Source organism: Bombyx mori, chromosome 6, assembly GCF_030269925.1.
Source record: "Bombyx mori chromosome 6, ASM3026992v2".
Lineage (NCBI taxonomy): Eukaryota > Metazoa > Arthropoda > Insecta > Lepidoptera > Bombycidae > Bombyx > Bombyx mori.
The window spans coordinates 6236954-6258839 of record NC_085112.1 but is presented as its reverse complement, the minus strand read 5'-3'; the positions used below and the strand labels follow the sequence as shown (position 1 = coordinate 6258839).

The window sequence follows — 21886 nt, the reverse complement described above, 5'->3', positions numbered from 1 at the left end:
TGACGTGCTTTATTGTTTTACTAACGGCTACGTATTTAACCAAGAACCATAGAGAATAATTTGTTGAAACACACACTTCAGTGATGACTGATAAAACTCAAAAAGGGCGTAAGAGTTTCAATGCTAAATGAAAAATAAATCGTAATTATGAGCCCATAAAAGTTTTTAAAGTACTTAAGAAATTAACTCCCGAAATCCGAGTACTAACACTTTTACGTATAAATAATTGCCTGTAAAGCCACGGGACTCCGTGACGTTGAGCAATTACCGGAGTGTGTTCCAAATTAATTTACACCGAAACAAAACAATTTTAATATGAGCATTAGAATTTTTGTCTCTATTTCGAGCGCGTGCGTGCCTCTTCATAATTCCCTAGAATCATTGCCTTACGCTGATTATGTGAAAAATTATATTTTCCATGCTGACGAACCGCAGTTTCATTGTGTTCGTTTTATTCATGTTCTCCACTACCATGACGTATTTTTCGGAGGATTTGCATATCTTAACATTCTCATGTGAAATATAATATAAAAACAACTAATCAAATCAAAATTAGAACACCGGAAATGCTTACTCAAAATTCCATGTCGAATCACGACGTTAAATAATTTTTTCGCTCATAGCAGGACATTTCCCAGGTTTCATAATGTTAAATAGAACAACTCTAGTGTGTAAAATGAAGTCAAAGTCCTTTACAATACATTTACATGTCTGCTCAGAGACACCGTTCCCCGTGAAACGATTGCAAATCCCCATAGATGATAATAATATCAGTTATACCACCAAACTGAATCCAAGCACAAATCACCGCTGACCAGCTCTAACTCGTTCTATAAATAACGATAACGCTGGACAAAATTCTGTTATAATTCACAAGCAGACCTTTAATATAACAGCCATGCGGCCGGGCATTAATCAAATACATGGAACGGGTTTATACAAAGGCAGGCGAGTTAAATAAAATAATAAATAAGCCTCAGCATTCCATGAGATTTATTTCGGAGAAAAAACCGTGGCCGGGTAAGAGCCGGGTCTTGTCGCAGTATGTTTATTGTCGTACCGGTGTCGCCTCACAATGTACGACTTTAATTAATGCTGTGCCCCTTACTCTCTGAGATATATTGTATTTCGAGCCTGTGTCTTTTAAAGTCGTTCTTTTTCTAACGAGATACGAGACCACTTAAAACATTGACGCTATAATATACAAAACGGACTTTATCAGATTAAACACCAATTACGAATAAAACAATGTAAATGAAGGTGATGTATTGTATCCTGTGTAAGTTTCAATCTGATTATAATCTGAGCATGGGAAACGGGCGGTTCTTCCCGTCAAAAATACTACAGGTACACTGCACAGTCAGACATCAGGGTAACAATACTGCAGATAATAATGGACGCCAGCTGACGGGAGGTGTCTCATCGGCCGTTGTCATAGCAACCGTGCGAAGGGTGGCTAACCTGTCACGACAACATATCACCAGTCTTAACGAAAACAGCCATAGTCGTCCCTTTCCAGCGCACGGATTTTGAACTCTCGGTCGTAAACCTGAGAGGCCTATTTGTCGCACCATCAAACTTCTCTTACGGCCTTTCTCCTTGATGACATTATTGAGTTGCGTGTATTGTACTTTCGGGTTCCATCTTTGCTTTTTAAATTTAGAATGGATATGACTATCTCTCTCTAATGCATCGACACAATATCTCTGATCTTCACTAACCGCACTTGTTTAATTATTCTATTCTCTTTTTATGACATTTTAAACAGTTTTTAAGTTTTTGTTGAAATAACTGCACCATTAATGTTATTGCGGCAGTAAAAACGCAGTTCGGAAAATTTATGGTTCATGTTAATGTAGCCTCTGAGTTTCATTTGAGTCACACATCAACTTTGCATATTTTTTTATTTGTTCAGATTTGCTTAAGTTTTTGTACGTACATTTAAAAATTTTATTGTGTTATTAATTAAGTAATATATCTTTAATATGATAGGTAGTTGATGATCCATAATTTTATTGAATTATCTATTTATTGGACAATCGGTATTGCCGTTCAATGTAGAGAATAAAATATTTCAATGAAGTTGTTAATGTAATTAATTTAAAAAGTTCTTTGATGTAAAATCAAACACCGAATTATGCGAGCTCCAACTGATAGCTCATTACAAATTATTCTTTGAATTTTCTAATTGAAAAGTGAATATTAAACAGAATTTGTAATAGTTTTTAAGTAGACTACATCCATTAAAAGCTTAACTTATTTCTCTACTTAGATTTTGGCTGTAACACTTAGCTTAAAACACCGAACTTAAAACATACCTATATGTATACACATCAATTAAAATAATCCATTAGCCATATCTACACGTTCTAAAGCCGATCAGGTAACTTAGGCCCATCCTACACATTCCGAGTCATTCGGCTGGCCCACTATCAATTTTATACGCGATGGGAAGGCTATTTATCTTGCCTTATTTATTATCGAAAACGAGTTTCGAGATGCGACTGCTTTGTGGAACATTTACCTCCCTATATATACGAGTATATCGGGCTTGTATTGTGTGTATGTGAGAAATCTTCGCACTTAAACTCAACGCTCGAGTTAGATGAGGCATTAAAAATATGAACAGTATCTAGTGTAAAGGGTTGACTTTCACAAATTCCAAGAATATATCTCGATATTGACAAGAATAAGGTATAGCCTTACAAAGAATTAGAAAGTTGCGCAACCCTTCTTTACGCATCCCTGACTTTTTGTAGCGATTTCTTTTTTCAAAGGAGTCTATTGTTCGCGGACCGTTTGCTGCTAACCCTTTCCGTTACTTTTCAAAGATATTGTTTTACTTTATTTTTATTGTGAAAATAGCATTGAGTACACGAGGTGGTGCACCTAACAAGATTTTTATTCATTGTCGGAGCGCCGTTTCATGTGACTCGTAGCTCGTATCAAAAATATGATTAAGGTTGGTCGGTAGCGATTAATTCTGAAATTAACTTTAGTGGATGCAGTAAAACTTAACGTGCTATTAAAATCTAAAACGGAATAAAAGTGAAATTTAATGGTTCTCTCCCGGAGCGCGTTGCGAATTCGAACCGTGATATATGATGCAGTAATTCGATTTGTAAAACATTACCTGAGTCATACTTATTTTGTTCGTCGTGTTTAATTCGTTTTCATTTTTGTTTCCAGGTCCAAACGGATGTCCGCGAAGGCGAGGACGACAAACTTACACTAGGTTCCAGACTCTAGAACTAGAAAAGGAATTCCACTTCAATCATTATCTGACGCGCCGCCGCAGGATAGAAATAGCACACGCGCTATGCCTCACCGAGAGACAGATCAAAATATGGTTTCAAAATCGACGCATGAAACTAAAGAAAGAACTCCGAGCCGTGAAAGAGATAAACGAACAGGCTCGCCGCGAAAGAGAGGAACAGGACAGAATGAAGCAGCAGCAACAAGAGAAGCAGGCCAAGCTGGAAGGCCAGCATCACGGACACCACGTCACACATCATCACGACCCGATGAAGATGCCTATCGATAAGGGCTCCAATGACCTACTCAAAGTGAACAAGGTCCCCACGTAAGGTGTCCCCGACACCGAATAGAAAATCTTGACTGATTCTGTATCATATAGTGTGAAATGTATGGAAGTGTTGCGTCCAAAGGGACCCGGCGGTGTTAGTCGATTCGTATCCACTAGTTTTATATTTTGCGGCTGATTCGGAAGTGTCGTCTTGTTGTGAAGGTGTGTCGTGACTATTGTTTTGTAATGTTCCTTTAGTGCAGAGGACTCGCCTCGATGTCGGTCGCTGGGTGGACAGGCTGGTGATGTGCTTTAAGCATTTATTTTGTTGCCATAACCACACCTTGTATTGCAATAATATTTTACTAAAATTTACAAAAGCGTTAGAATCGCTCTATGATTTACTTAGGAAGCCCGAGTGAACTTCGGTGTTGTTAGTTAAGATTTAAAATCTGTGAATCTCATAGTATTTATTGCTACCACTTACTCTAATCCATTTAGTTATTTTTTTATTAATAGAAATTATATTATGTACATTTTGATGTATATTTTATTATTTGTCCGCTGTTAGCGGGCTGGTTATGTTTTGGTCGAATTTTTTTATGATTGTAAAATTTTGTTGTATTTTATCAGTTGATTTCAAAAGAGTTACTTTTATTTGACCAGATTGTGATTCATTTTCTGATAGTTAAGTCCGTGAATTGTTATATTATTATCATTTGATTCTTTAATTTTTGTAGTATAAATATTATCAGAATAAATACCTGCATAGTTATTACTATTAGGAATTAAATTTAAAAACAAAATACGTATGGAAGTACAATCTCTTTAGGTCTTCGTCGAGTGAAATATTTCTTTTTAAAATTTCCGTCTTCAGGAACGATAGGTATTTAAAAATTAGATCGTATTTTTTGATGATTCTAGTATGTAAAATGTCTCGTTCGTAAATAAAACTGGTCGATCAAAATGAACAAAAAGAGATCGTTATTTCGATCGTCATAACGACGTTGTCCAAGTTCTTTGAAGTCATCCGATGTTCAAAAATTATATACGTAACAATGATACATATAATAAATTACAATAATGTGACGTTAATATAAATTTTACACGTATAATTAAAAGTTGAGTAGTTTAAGTGTATTATATAAGCATATAGGTTCTACTTTGTATGAAGTATTGCTAAGTCTAGGTACCTAAAACGTAACTAACTTGGATTTCGCATTGGTCGAGCGCTATTCGTAATTTAGTTCAAAAATAGCAAGTTCCTCTTTCAACGAATAAAAGGGAAGTATCTAAGTGTTTTGCTAAATATAGGTACTTCAGTTTCTTAAAAATAATCAAAATGAATATCTAAAATTGCAGTAACAATGCAAAAGTTTCAGCGTAAGCTTTTGATTTAATACGAAAATTACTAGTACCATAATGATCGCTTTTCATTCGTATTGTGCCAAAATATTATGTAAATTAACATAATTGCAGCACGATTCTCGCAGAAACCTCAGCGCTTAGTTCATGTTTCATTTAAATATTCCCTCTATACGTAATTACAAAGCAAATATTAGAAATTAAATGAAATTTAGTCTTGTTAGTCACCATTATACGTAAATTAACGCCAGGGTAGAATTAATAAAGTTAATGATATCTGTATTTAAGTAAATCGTGTTTGGGCTTCATTTTTATATGTCACACTACTCTTTCTGTCCATTATCCGTGAAATAATTAATCTGATAGCATTTAAAGTGAATGTCGTGAAATCATTAGTGAATGATAAGTCGATAAGATTAATCGCTTCTTGTTTAGGACATCATAACTTCTAGGAGACAAAAAGGGCAATATCGGTTGGCAAGAATCGCTAAACTACACAAGCTTATGACGTCATAACATAGTGAAAGCTATTCGGAAAGTAATTATGGAATCACTCCAAAAAACTAAAAGTAAATTAATCAACATAGTTAAGATAATATAGTGCAGTATTGTCTCTTTGAGATAAACATATTTTCCCATATTAAGGTGTGCAATAATTAAAAAACACACATTTCATTAAAGCCATATTCTTTAATCTAAGATTAATTACAATTTAAGGTTGTCGTTAGTAATAACTCTATCCCATCTTATTTAAATTAAATAACATGGTTTTATTCGAACAAAATGTACTTAAGTAACTTCGATTTAAGTAGGCTTTATAAATTATATAAAAAAAATATCGCGTATAGTCTCTAAATTAATCGCAGATACTTGTACTAAACGTTAAGTTAACGTGGTTCAGACGGTTAGCATTTCAATTAACGTAAACAAAAACGCTTAACATTATTTAGTATCGTTCGTAGCGAAAAACTGTACAAAGTGAAAATTTGATGTAGTTACAAAAGGGCGTATGTACACCGGCGCATTGCACATGGTACGGTACGTAATATGAAGTTGTTGTGCTTACTTTTGAATTTACAATCGTTATTCGTTTGCATTTAAATAATCTGTCAACGAAAACTATGGAAACATTCGAAATAACTAACAACAGGCTTCGTCCAAATTTTCCCTTTCAATCAAATGTAACCTTCGTAACATACACACTAGTTATATTTAGGTATGTACGTCCATTGATTTATGTCAGGTACACTTTATTGTTTCTGAGTCGTAAAGAATTGTAATTTACGTGAAACAATGAGCAATTTTCTTAAAGATTAGATACGTCCTCCATCTGTAATGCTGTCTTGCCATATTGTAAGTTTCTTAGTCGGTACCTAACTGATATTTTTCATGCTATTGAAATTATTATCGAATTATTTTATTGCGTCCTCCGTTTTTTTTTTTTTTTTTATAATTATATCTCTAAATTTATTCTGTTATATTAAGTTTAATTGTTGTAAACGTTATAGTATTTTCTTTTGATGTTTTTTTATTTAGGGATAGCAAAACTTTTGTGATTGCCTATCATTAATAAAATCGATCAATTCTATCTTTAATATTAAATGTAGTTATGTATCTATGTACCTATATCTATATTTTTGAGTATAGTAACTAAAATCGTCTAAAATTAAGTAAATGTACATAGTCGTGAAAGTTTTATGTGGCGCATTTTTTTTTTTTGGTTATGTTATGTATTTTTATTGTGTCGTTCACCCATTGGATTGAACACGTTCATTAGAGATTGTATGAATGTGGTATCCACAGTACATGAAAGTTTCAGTATCGAAACATTATTGAACGTGGTCAAACAGTATGTAATAGGCGACGATACAACGTGAGTGTCGCGGTACGTAAGCAAATAGTTGGGTTATTGTATATGAAGCCCACATTCAATATTGTAATATTAATTTCAAAAATTCAAGAGAATAAAGAGTTAATAAAAACGTATGTCTATTCTATTTATTTCGACTCACAACTTGAACCTTATTTCACCTGCTTTAAAATTGCATCTATGTGACGCGACGATTTTTTTAAATTTTTCGTAACCTAATTTTGTGTATGGCTCTAATAAAGAATAAAAAAAATGCTCAGAACTTTTCTATGTATCGAACATATGATTCGGGACAGCCCGAACAGCCTCCTGGTCGCGATAGGGAGTCACTATTGCTGCCCTATACTGAGGCACTGGAATGAAGTCCATGTTGGCTCAAGACCAGCCATGGTCAATGTAAAATAAATAAAATGTACTTTTTTTCGTATTACTAACACTTCATATGGAATTTAATTCTGAAATAAAAATTTATTAATATTATTATAAACAACAAATTAAACATCAGCAAAATGTAAACAATAATAAGAATTTACAAGAACGTCAAAATTGTATTTTAACAAAATAAATATGGACTTATACTTGAAAAGAGAAATATTATAAATAAAACATAATATTAAACATTAAATATAGGTACATGCTATTTAAACAGATTTGTTTATATTTTTGTTGATTTTCAGACTCAAATATTGGATTTACAATCATTCGATTTCAATCTAGATTCACAGACGATTTCAAATAATAATGTTAAAATAAATAAAAAATTAGGGACAATACGGCCATCTGTCCCTGGACTTTCCTTTCCTAAATACAATTTACTTTTTTACTTTTTTGTGTTTTATGTATGTTTTATTACGAGTTGAGTCGAGAGTAGTCTAAAACACGTTTAAAATTTTAATAATTAAAATGTTATAATAAATAAAATACATAAGTTAATATAAATAATACCTAAACAAAATTTAGAAGTAATAATTTACCGTCTATGTAAAAATAAATCTATTGCATCTACAACACTACCATTATCACCCTCAGGATTTTAGAATTCTTACTTGACTTCTAGTTTAAAAATCCAAAATGTGTGTAAAATTTGTTACATATGCTAAATTATAAAAATTTGAGTTAAACTTTCATAAATGCCCCGTCCAACCACCGGTCCGCTGATTTAAGACGATAACATGCTGTGACTTTTTTTTTTATTGCTTCGGTGCGTGGACGAGCAGCCCACCTAGTGTTAAGTGGTTACTGGAGCCCATAGACATCTACAACGTAAGTGATTGAAATATAAGTTCTAAGGTCTCAAGTATGGTTACAACGGCTGCCCCACCCTTTAAACCGAAACGCATTACTACTTCACGGCAGAAATAGGCGGGGTGGTTGTACCTGCCCGTGCGGACTCACAAGAGGTCCTACCACCAGTAAAATTATTATTTTGGATATGAAATTCGTAAATTTCTAGAGGTTCTGTGTCTCCGGGTAAAGTAGCTTACAAAGGGAGCTTTAATTGTTAGGCCACGGACGCGTTTTTATTTTTAAACTGTCACTATATTATCCATTGAGCTTATTGACTAATAAGGTAAACTTTAAAATTTGACAACAACATGATATTACTTGTTTTTTATTTTTCCTAAGCATTTTAGTTTCTAACGATTTTTTTGATTTTCACAAGTCGTTGATTTCATTATTTTACTCATTAATATGCAAATTCTAGTTTACAAAGAGGAACTTATAATTTCAATTAGTATATATACTGTAAAAACCTGTTTACAAATAAAATTATATTTATCACACGTAGGTATCGCGTCGGAAATATACATTTGTGAAAGTAGAATGTGGGTAATATATAAATCTACTGACGGAATATAAATATTGATTTAAATGAGTTTCCAAAAACTAAAATAAATATAAGCTGTTTCAAAACAGGTGTCACTCGTAAGCTGTGAGCTCGTTCACACGTCATAAGTAAAACAAAAAAAATCATCATTTTGGACTCCGAGTAAGTACAGAACATTTTTTTTATTGCTTAGATGGGTGGACGAGCTCACGGCCCACCTGGTGTTAAGCAGTTACCGGAGCCCATAGACATATACAACGTAAAAGCCGCCACCCACCTTGAGATATAATATATGTTCTAAGGTATCAGTATAGTTACAACAGCTACCCCACCCTTCAAACCGAAACGCATCACTGCTTCACGGCAGAAATAGGTGGTGGTACCTACCCGTGCGGACTCACCAGTAATTAGGTACGCTAATTATCGTTTTGCGGATTAGAATTTTACTACACGATGTTATTCCTCCACCGTGGAAGTCAATCGTGAACATTTGTTAAGTGCGTATTTCATTAGAAAGATTTGTACTTGCCAGCGGGATTCGAACCCCGGTGTATCGCTGGATACGAATGCATCGGACGTCTTATCCTTTAGGCCACGCTGACTTTGAGTAACTAACCTAACAAAACGTATTTTGTGGCGACGAATACGGGACTGTTTTGAGTAGCATTTTAAGCATAATTAAAACTACTTTGACGATTCAACGTTACATTTTCTATTGTAATTACATTATTGTATTTTAGACATTTCGAATAATTTACAGATTTCATGGTCACGGAGGACTCTACAGTATAAAAAATAGTCTTAATTATGTCTACGACTCGTGAAAACTAGAGAGAATATCTAATTTAATTTATCTTAAATTTTATTTGCTTCGCTGAACTGACCAAAATTTAACATCAAATCATCATGAAAATAAAATAATTGAGTGTGACCAGAAAACATTGAAACCTTTAATATAAGTGATTTAAGAATTAAAGGATGCTTTACGCGACCAGACGATTCAATCGGAACTGTTTGAAGAATTGAAACACGAGGCCTAAAAGTGGAAATTAAAACTGCAAAGTAAGTAAGATTTTAGCTGTAAGTATTTTCTTTTCAAAATTCATGTTATCCAAAAATGGTAACTCCGCAGACGCCCGGCAAAAGGATTGAGGAAAATTTAACGATTGCTCAGTCAGACTGGAATGCGATTGAGAAAAAAAAAAATAATAATATTTTAACTGACTCAGGGGTGCAGTAGGTTATATTTATATATATTTGTTTTCATATATTCGGTTTCGAACCCGATGAAGTTATGGTTTGTAAAAGAAGAACAATTGTGGTATCAAAGAAAACAATACCTACTTATGATAGTACAGAAAAAAATAAAAAAATTAATAAAATTATTGACAGACATATTGTAAAGGAAAAGAACGCGATAGTTTGCGTCAGTGAATATTTGCTGAGATAATGATTAGATCCGCAAAGAACGCAATGAACTTATGGGTTAAATAAAAGGAGAATATAATTGATAACAACAACGTCATCAACCAACTTATTAGCAACACCACTTTATAGTTTTGTGGAATCTGTGAGATAGATAGAGGACTATTCCATATTTTTTTAACAGGAAATATTTTAACTGTGAAAGCCTAAAAACAGATACAAACGCTGACTACGCAATGCCTTGCAATATTTTTTCCCTGGCTTAGTTCACACATAAGAAAGTGAATAAATGTTAGTCGCGTATTTGAATTAATAGTAACTTGAATGATTTGTGTTCTTCCTGTCTCACTCTCAACAATCTAGCAAGCTAGCAACTAGATACAAATGCATTTTACATATATAGGTATCTAGTATCGATATCGATATCGAGTATCGAGTTTTTATCACACTTTTTGTACAGGCTGGGCTTAACAACGATAACGCGATCACCGAGCCTTCGTTATAAAAATAATAAATTTACATGAGCTTTACTTTTGTACTCTCTACCTTTTGTGACGTCACTGTCGGTAACTCATTCTAGTGACATATAATATCCGATAATTAATTCGAAAAAGACAAAAAACAACCATTGTGTCTAATAGTTAAATACCAATAACGTTTGTCGGACCCCCGCCAAAAACAAACCATGAGTTATTTCCATAATGTATTCTGCTATTCCGCCATTTTCCATTCTCCACAGACACTATGCTGTCAAATAAATTTCAGACCTACGGAATTCACAATAGGTGGGATCGCAACCCACTGAACCGAAAATCGCTCGGCAAACCACTGTTTAGACAGAACGAAACGTTCTAAAAAAGATAAAAATTGTACAAGCAATTTTGTTCTTTAAGCAAAAATTTTTTTCGGGTCCGACCTTTCCGATATTTCGCCTTTATAGTTTTTGTTGATAGTTTTTTCGAGTGGTATCTTTTGACATCGCCTTTATGGCGTTTGTAATCTTTGGGAGCGATCATAGCAAATTATAATGGCTGTTGAAAGTCGCTTAGAGACTTGTTACTGCCAAAACAAATTTAGTTGCTATAAAATTAACTGTTATGAGTATTATCATCTTTATCTGTGTAATAAACGTATAAATATAATTTAGTGATCATAGAAAATTGCTTAGTGCATGATTGCTTTGTTACAACATTGTAGACATCTGAGGCTTGAAAGGCGCAAATGGAATTACGGTTGCGTAAGATGCTCTGCTGCTACAGAATGATTTAGACCTAAATCTAGAACTTAATTTTAATAGAATTTACAAGAACATTAATGACTGAAATATTGAGATGATCCCGCTTCAACACAACAGAAGAACGTTTCCTTTTGGCACAGAATACAGAAAACGAAATTAAAATATTCATTAAATTAAAATAGTCTCCTGTGCTGTGAACAAAAGGCTCCGTATTTTCATTAAGCGCTTTAGATACTTAAATAGTTATCAAGTTGAGTTTATTTATGAAAATAGCTGAAATCCTATCTGTTCGACGGCCATTAAGCGCCGATGCGTTGCCCTGATGGCATAGACTGGGCCAATTTCATGGTCTGACGCTCCCTCTCTGCATCTGAATCGCTTATTACGTTTGCCTAAGCCCTATTGCTATTAAATATGCAAGTCACGAATTACGAGTAATCTCATTTGATAGTTATCATTATTATTGTTTTTTTATTGCCATCGTAGGCATCGTAGGATACCTTATGGTGGGTGATCACTGTTACCTATGGACTGCTAGGAACACAGTCAGGGCGTTCGTTATCTATTGCTAAGAACTGCCCTCATATCCCGTTTCAACAACGACACACACTTTGAAACCACCTTGAAAGGGAGTTCATTCCAAAGTCAAATGATAATTTCCAAAAAAGAATATCTTGAATACAACTATAAATGAACACAGCGGTTCTAATTTCATAGGCGAGTTCTGCTCCTCTGACGAGCCAAGCAATCGTACTGACTGAAATCCAAAGGACACAATTAAATAGAAATACATTATTATTATTATGTTTGATAATTATTCTTTAGAGGTTAAAGTATAGTTTACAACATGGATTGACGATTGTAATAGCAAACCACTCATCTAACGCTTCCTATCCCTGTCTATATCTCGTAAATTATAGCACTCATACCACTTGCAGACCTTGATTTATAAATCAGGATACTAATCAGTGAATTTACTTTAATAAGAATCTAAGCACAATATGATTGTATTGTGTACCTGCGAGCAATAATCAATTAGCAATTTCCGCAGCGAAGCAGTCGTGTGTAAAATTTGAAATATAGGTCAGTAATAATGTTTATAAAATTCCCATTTGACAATAATTCATTAACATTACCTTTGTAATATTCACGAGCTACGGTAGATATTTATACCAGCTGATGCGTAAACTCAGTTATCAGTTAAGAACATGTCGAAAAATTTTTTTTGGCAAACTTAATGACGTACACTCTCTTGCTACAGCGAAACGTAATAAGGTCCCACCTGATTGAACATGGCGACTGCGATTCGCTTGCAAACTATTGCGGATGCCATAGAAAAATCCACTCTTTTATTTACTCTTCAACTTTAACTATTTTGTTTGGGAAACAGTTTTACTCGATTCGTCTAAATCTATCAAAACTATTGCACAACTTCACCGAATAAGTATACTACATACTCGTATATATGGATGAGTTTATATTTTTTACCATACATATCAACGTATATACCTACGCATTAGGTTTGTTCACATTGCGTAATAGGTGTACAGGGCCGGCCACGTTTTAAGTAGTAACCGAAACTTTGAGACACGCGGTGAAAGTCGCGATGTTATGGTACAACTGTTGTTCCGCCCTTCAAATCGTAATGAATGATTGCTTCGTGGCAGACATCGGCAAGATTTTGGTACCTACCGATGCAGGCTTATAGTACGTCCTATCAACAATAAATAGCGGTTGGCTATCGTAATACGCTAGCAAAATATTCAAAAAGTGATGCTGTCTATTCTCTGATGGATCCCTCAGTCGCCTTTACGATACTCCTGGGAACAGAAGGATACCACAATATTTTTCTAAAATCAAAGATTGTATTTTTTTATATCATAGCGCAATAAAAAATAGAATGCTATATTTATTTTATTATTATTATTATTATATTGAACACTTTATTATACACGAATATAAAATAAACCCAATTCAAAACATTAAATAATAAAATACAATGGACGGTCTTATCGCTAAGAGCGATCTCTTTCAGATAGAATATTTAATGTTTTCGAAATATCAAAACTTCTAAACAAACATATCTAAATCTATCTATCTCTATCTTTTTAAATTATTTAGTGTAAAAAGACACATTAATCGTGAAGGATTCAATACGTGAAAACGATCCTAGGTCCCAGTGAACACAAGACAAATCGATTTAATCCTTTCACATATTGGGAATAGGTAATTTTACTACAGATTACCTAAAAGATGTTAGTGAGTGACCATAAAAATCGACTAGGAAACGGATTATTCAAAAAAATATTTAAATGTACTATTTCTAACAATAAATGTAAACACCTAAAGTAATTATTCTAGTTCTTTTTGACTTGTTTACCTAAATTAACACCTTTCTATCTTAGACGTTGCAACAAAGTAGTTTCCAATGAGTCATTCGCGTTTGAGATAGTATATTCAAATCAGATATCTGCATGCTTAACTGGCTATGTCACGTTTGTGTCGAGACGAAATTCATAGAAACGAGCTATTGTAAAATATTAAATGCGTCTAACTTATTCCTAAGCTCTTACTGTACGTTCCACATTAGTTATATGATTTCAGAATCATACAGAATGCTAACGCAAATCATTTTTCGACGAGTAAATTAAACCATAATCACAGCCTACTAAGTTTCTCGCCGGATCTTCTCAGTGGGTCGCGTTTCCAATCCGGTGGTAGATTCAGTGAAGCACTACTCTTATTAGGGCCAGTGTTAGCGACACTTCCTTCTAAGACATCTGATGTAGGTACTCGTATCAAGCAATACGACTAAGTATATCAGTATTTAAATCCTGCAGATTTTCTAAAAAAATATAATACATATTTAATTCACGAATGACTTTCATCTATCTACAAGTATGTGAGTATGTGTATAAAAAGGAATTGCTGTTCGTTAGTCTCGCCAAAACTCGAGAGCGGCTGGACGGATTTGGCTAATTTTGGTCTTGAATTATTTGTGGAAGTCCAGAAAAGGTTTAAAAGGTAGATAAATATGAAAATGCTCGGAATTAAATAAAAATAACAATTTTGTTTTCCCTTTCATGTGTCCCCGGTCGAACAGATTACTTTTGTTCGTTTTAAGTTTATTTTATACAAAAGCTTAGGTCTTTTATTAATCGATTGAGGCACTACGAAGTCTGCCGGGTCAGCTAGTTATAAATAAATAACGTCATGTGATAAAAATCGAACCCGCAAAAAATATTGCTTAATTACTATACACTTGAGATGTAGACCTCGATTCTTAAAGTGAGTAGTGGCATTCATGTTGTGATATCTATAGGCTCTTGTACGCACTTCATTTATTTCAGAGAAGATGCTCCTAAAACACTCAATAATTAAGATAACATTAAAAAGGCAACGAAAAATATATTAAGCGCAATAAACCATGTGATTATAAAAATATTTTAATATTATTCATATACCAGCGATGTGACATCACAGATTAGCAATTTTAATACAGCAAGCATAAATATGCAACAATGAAAACTTTGTCCCCAATTTTGCCACTTACTTGCTCTCCAGGTTCAGGGACGCAAAGCTAGCCCCTGAAATGAAATATATTCATTCCTCCCACTCTTGCCAGTTATTGGCTTGTAGTTTGCATATTGAATTTGATTATTCAAGTATGATAAGCGTTTAGAGATATATTTTAAAACATAAGCTAAAAAAAATTCATCAAAGGAATAAGGGAATCTCGTACGAAAATGAATAGGTAGAAACTGCGTAAAAACTTATCTATATATTAATACGTGAAGCAAAAACTTTGTATCCCTTTTTACGAAAACTGCGCGGACGGAGGAGTATGAAATTTTCCACACTTATAGAGAATATAGAGAAGAAGTGCACAATGCTAATATATTTTTAAATAATGCATAAAGGATACATTAAATCAACAAAGAAACCATTACACACACTACGATATGTTTGACGCACACACGCATGCACACTATTTGTTTATTGTCAAACTTTTGTTCTTGACGTATGTGGTCAAATTTAGAATAGATTAAATATTGTTTGTCTTTATAAATTTTTTTTTTTTTAAATTGTAGTCTTGGCGAAATTTATTATTATAGAAGTATAAAATACAATCATAATAGTGTACAAACTTACAATTCTAATTAATTATAGTCGAATTTCGATTACTGTGGGACCTTTAGTTATCTATTATAACTAGACAAATAAAATTAAAATAAAAAACGCACATTCTGGTTATAGAAATTTTAAATTATATTTACGCTAACATTTATCGCAAAATCATAGATCCTTACATCTTCGTTTTACCTACATATCATTCAGTGACTAGATAAAGGTTTGAATTCAAACAGTTTCCTGAATACAGTACGATTTTGCGAAAAGTAAAAACTAGTTTGACTGAGTAAGAGTGATTCAGTTCGTAAAGTTTCTTATGAAAAACGAAATACAATGAAACTGAAATAGCGATACAAAATAATCCGTTGCGGAGGTAGTCGGGAAGAGCCTTGCAATATCGATTTAAACTACCTTTATTCGGGATATATCCCTCTCATTCATACACTACAGGTTTATGTATGTGTAACAAGACTGAGCAAAGGAAGATGTGCCCTGTATAGATAAAATCGGTATCTGTTTTCAAGGATACAGCTGCGCGTATGACTTTTACGATGCCGGTTTAAGCAATGCTCGTTCAAACTTTGAATAATATTTTCCAGATAAAACCAATTTGAATCGTTTATGAGACTGTTTTGTTTATTTCGTAAATAGTCAATTTTTCATATAAAATTTGTTTTGTCCAAGTAAATTGTGGATCGTTGGTTGGATACGCAGTTGAGCTCAAGATTTCTGTGAGCAGTTAACAAATCTTATTGACATCTTATCTGGTCCTTAAAATCAAAGTAAGAGGATACCTCGTGGCAGAATAAGTGAAACGGTAATAGTAACTCGTGTGAGACCACAGCGCTCCTTACCAATCGATTTATTGAAGAACTAACTAGCTTAAAGAAAATCCTGTGCTTCTTTGTCAATGTTACCACTTCTAACATTGCTAATCATTTGTTTTAGTTTTTGTGGATGAAAGCACCTTCTTATGCAAAGTTACAATTCAAGCACGTAATACGAACGAACAAAAAAACCTACAGTAATTGTTTACATAGATAAAAGTTCCGATACTATTCTAATCCAGTATAAAATTGCAACTCAATCATAAACAAAGAAAACGTCACAATGACACCATGTCGTCGTGAAGTCGTCGGGGTTTAAATCAGATAGATGCCCGGTACTCACGTAAACAAGAAATACCGCTGTGCTAAGACTCAAATTCGGCAGCTATTGTAACTAACTGTACTATTTTTCTGAAAAAATACGTATATTCTCCACGTTTACGATTTACTTCCACGATAAAATAATAATAATACCGTGTAGTAAAGATTAAATCCGCGTAACTAACTTATAAATTTGGTTAATAATTTACATAATTACAGCATACGCACGAGTCAGAAGCACTGTCCTGCCTATTTTTACCGCGAAATCGTCAATCGTTCTGTTTTGAACGGTATTGCTTTAAAATTACAGTTAAAACTGTTCGGGAAATAAAAATATTTTAATTTCACAGATACAGCACACATTTTATATTTTTATCTTAGCATTCCTTAATTTTCTATTGTTTCCTTATCACTAAATACCTGTCCACTTGAATAATGCTTTAGTTTGTATTGAATTTTACATTGTCGTAATGTTCAGTAGAGAAATCATACTTCAAAAGAACAAAAAGAAACTGCCGATTACAAAGTAATTGAATCTGACAGGCTTCTTAATAATAAAAAAACACTTCAGGTTTGAAAAACCTGTATAATAAAGCATAGAATGTCTAGTGTTCGAAAGTACAACATTTGTTATGGAAATTTAAAATGTATAAACTACAAACAGTTTCAACTGTTTTTCTTTTTCTTTTCTAAATAGACGTACCTAATATCAACATGCGTTCAGAAATAAATAATATGGTTCATTATTACGCTAAATAAAGAACGCACTATTTGAAATAAGAAAACTTAAATGGTAGGTACTTTAAGCGCTTACTTCCGTTAAGTCAGGATAACCCGGTCGGCGGTGTATCGCGTTCCGACCCGGCAGGCTGGTTCTGGCCCAGCGGGGTATCCCGGAACACCAGCGGCATCGCCCAGGCGGCCTGGTAGGGTCACCGTACCGCGGAGACCGACGTCGTTGGTCGTCGACTATCGGGGTGGCACCGCGTGTCTGGTTGTAGTGTTGACCGCGGGAACCCCCCTACTCTGACCGGGTTTTGAACCTGGACGGAGATCGGACGTCGGGTGTAAGAGTGCAGGGGAGTCGTTTAGTGGATGGGCCCTAAAATCCTTGGGCCCGCGGTCTGCTCACAACACCTGCAGATCGTTGAGTCTCACATACCCCGCGCGCCTCCTAGGCGCGGGGACCTCGTAGGGGGTTCGGCACCCGGCCCAAAAAAAAAAAAAAGGTTTAAAAAGCTCATAATTTAACTACCCAATTAACGAATTCTAATATGATACCTATAGGACGTATCCCTGAATGATTCCCGATGGAATCGCTACTAACGGACAAGTGTATAATATTAAATGAATGAGTTGGTCCAGTGTGAGCCAAACCCGCCTGGGTTTCGTACTTAAGACCCAAAAGTTTTGCTTAGACTTTCCGTATCGTTTGAAATACTGTTATTTTGTCATCACTACTACTACCCGATTGCCAGTAATTCGAAATTTGCCAGGAATGCATGGTATGTACAAATTAAAATATACAATATCAACAACTCATTTATACATAAGGAAAACGCAATGTGCACAAGTACTGTTAGGATCCAACGGACCTGTAATGACACAGCACAAATAACTTTCACAAAACATACACCGATCAAACAATATGCAAAAGTAAGATAAGTATAATATCACGCGAGCATAACAAACAAGAGAATTGAGACGCGAGAAATTTGCGCATCCACTGTATTATCATATTTATTGACAAAAACAATGTGTCTGCCACAGGGCGTGCTATTATTATGGTTCTGTTCGTACCGTTTCATTCTAATTAGGCAGAAAATCAACTAAGACTTCATATAAAAGTAATTATTATATTACTAAGCATATTAACAGCTTTGACTGTTTCTGCCTCAGGGTATATTCAAGTCTGACGAGTTTATTATTAGAAGAGTTCAATGAGAGTGACAAAACAAGTTGTTTCTTTTTTATTAAGGTGAACAGAGAGTCCACTATACGGTGAACTGTTAATGAAACCAACACATGAATATCATCTTCATTATAATAAGGAATAACAGCAGTCCTGCCTTCAAGCTAGAAACAGGGAAGATAATTATTCTCTGCGCATTGAAAACATGTCCTACGACTAGTATAAAGCACATTGAAATATCAAGACAGAAATATTTTGACATTCTTATATCATGAGTATTTCGAGATCATTTTTTTTTTGCTTAGTTTTGGTGGACGAGCTCACAGCCCACCTGGCGTTGAGTGGTTACTGGAGCCCATAGACATCTACAACAATGCGCCACCCACCTTGAGACATAAGTTCTAAGGTCTCAGTATCGTTACAACGGCTGCCCCACCCTTCAAACCGAAATGCATTACAGCTTCACGGCAGAAATAGGCAGGGCGGTGGTACCTATCCGCGCGCACTCACAAGAGGTCCTACCACCAGTAATTTTGGCATTCAGTCTGCGAGTAGACGCTCTTGTCTCGTGTGACTTTCAGGCCCCACTGCATTGATGTACCAAAGCCACTGTTGAATGTAGATGCCGAAAAGTCACGAGGCGCACTATGTCGAAGAAGAAGACCTCAAAATGACCACGACAAAAAAGAGGTATCATCATAGTACAACATATTCGCTTGGGGTACTTGAGTGTGGATAGTTCAATTATATACATATATTTTTGTTATCGAACGAATAAAAGAAGCCGCTGTCGTGATTTTAGCTATAAACTTCATTTTTCTAATTGCTAAAACGTCTACAAAGTTGTTCAGATCTAATTTTCAGCACTGCTATCGTAAATTACAATCTGACCTAATAAGCGGCACTGTAGTCGTTCATTACATAAAAGTGTCGTTCAGAAATGAAGACATATTTCAACGGCTTAAGGCAGAAATTCACTTATCTACACATAGCCTATTTTATCTATCAGTTACAGTAAAACCGATAATCTTGTTCAATAAACGTCGCATCTGCATAGAAATTCTCATCTGAAAGCCAGTAACTTCTGACCGGTAGCGTTCCGGCGACGTTTTGCGACTGCGCGAAAACTTGCTAATGGCCACATTGATTTTGCAGATAGAAGCCAGGTCGGAACGCACGAACCTACCTCCCTTTCCTTGAACACACCACTTGAACGACGCATAGCTGCAATGAACACCCATTGAACTCCTACTTGGTAATTTAATCGGGGCTGTTCGTCTCGCGCACGCAATGTAAGTCGTAAAACTTCGAACGCTCGCACGTTCCACGATTCCAGCGCGGGGTTAGGTTAAGGGTAGATATAACAATAACTATATTATTATTACCTATGTTCGTTTCAACTGAAGCCACCGTTCGTTCTTACTTTACGTCCAATAACGACGAATTGCTATTGGGAAGGAAAATCGTTATTATATAACAAAACGTAATATTACTGTCCTCGGTCGATTACGTTTTCCGAGGGAAATACAGGAATATTGAAAGAAACGGTCGAATTGTCCTTTTCCTATTGAGATGGTGGCAATAATTCGACGACCGTAGTGGTTTTTTGCAATGTCGAGTGAATTGGTTAAGCTGGCGTACCGTAGCGTAGCTCTAGTCTTATTGGACTAATTTCAATTAGTACAGCTGAAGCACTTTAAAATTAGAATAAATTGTGGCTCGGTGTACTTCTATTGAGTACAACGACCATACTGTGGTTCGAATATCTGACGCAGTTACCATTTTTTGTAAGTCGATACATACTTAATGGTGGGCTTACATTACTGGTTGTAGGGCCTCTTGTGAGTCCGCACGGGTAGGTACCACCGCCCTGCCTATTGCTACCGTGAAGCAGTAATGCGTTTCGGTTTGAAGGGCGGGGCAGCCGTTGTAACTACACTGAGACCTTCGAACTTATATCTCAAGGTGAGTGACGCATTTATGTCATAGATATCTATGGACTCCAGTAACCACTTAACAGCAGGTGGGCTGTGAGTCGTCCACACATCTAAGCAATAAAAAATAAAAAAAAGTATTAACTTAGGTAATTATTATGAGTTTATGCTGATCCTACTATGTATTTTGATGCTTTATTTATTTATTTTTTATTGCCTATATGGGTGGACGAGCTCACAGCCCACCTGATGTTAAGTGGTTACTGGAGCCCATGGACATCTACAATGTAAATGCACCACCCACCTTGAGATATAAGTTTTAAGATCTCAGTATAGTTACAACGGCTGCCCCATCCTTCAAACCGAAACGCATCACTGCTTCACGGCAGAAATAGGCAGGGCGGTGGTACCTACTCGCGCGGACTCACAAGCGGTCCTACCACCAGTAAACGCAGATAAGCACTACAATACTGTTGGAAGCAACGGTAATGAAGTTAACGGTTTATGAAATAGGACAGTTCTTGTTTTAATGCAAATGAAAGTTAGGTTTCGTGTCTCATGGTATGAACCGGTAGACTCTTAACAATATTTGAGTTCTGAACTCATTGACCTATTAACATCAATTAATTCTTCATTGTTAGTTCGAAAGATTTTCTTTATGTTATTTTTCGATTCTTTTCATCGATATTAATACAAAAGTATATTCCAGGGATCCATCCCATTTCGTATATTATTTATCTGATATCTTACAGCTCAATATACTGAAAATTCTTGCCAAATCCAATACCTATAGATTTTCAGCTGACGATATCAAGCGGAATTGAAACAAGTATTTAAATTTACTAATGTCTACTACGTTTTTTATTATTCCTTAAATGGGTAAACGAGCTCACTGCCCAACTTGTTTTAAGTGACACCGCAACGTGAATGCCGCCATTAACTTTAAAACATCAGGCCTAAGTCTCTGATGTATAGTAAGTATTAAGGGTGCTACTTCGTGGTACATATATTTAGTAGTGGTACCTATCCATGCGGGGCTCACAAGAAACCCCACCAGCATGATGTGATCATAAAGTCTTGCCAATTTAATTGAGCAATATAACGTGGCAGAGAAAGGCAGCGTGCTGCGGGCGCAATATCAGTCTCCATCCCCGCGGGTAACAACCCCGGGGTGAGTTGCGATTAACCGCCGAGCTTGTTGCACTGAAACGGGATGAGCCGTTTCTCTCATAACCTCAATTCAATATCTCCGTATCTATAGTTACATAACAGTAATTTCTAAAACAACAAAAAAACAACAGGAAAGTGACTGTCTGTAAATTGGAAGCAAACACAATTTTAAATTTTACTGGTGGTAGGACTTCTTATGAGTCCGCAAGGGTAGGTACCACCACCCTGCCTATTTCAGCCGTGAAGCAGTAATGCGTTTCGGTTTCAAGGGTGGGACAGCCGTTGTAACTATACTGAGACCTTACAACTCATATCTCAAGGTGGGTGGCGGCATTTACGT

At 35.2% G+C, this 21886-nt stretch overlaps 1 protein-coding gene across 4 annotated transcripts in view; it reads left to right on the top strand.

Moving 5' to 3' along the window:
- Window positions 1-6877, top strand: part of abd-A (abdominal A) — a 51027-nt gene extending 44150 nt beyond the window's left edge. For 2 of the 4 annotated variants that reach the window (NM_001114159.2, NM_001173337.1), the window contains 1 exon segment: window positions 3190-4736. In NM_001114159.2, coding sequence (NP_001107631.1) covers window positions 3190-3587 — 398 coding nt within the window. In that variant the 3' untranslated portion in view covers window positions 3588-4736. 4 annotated transcript variants of the gene reach the window in all.
- Window positions 6878-21886: the final 15009 nt, after the last annotated feature.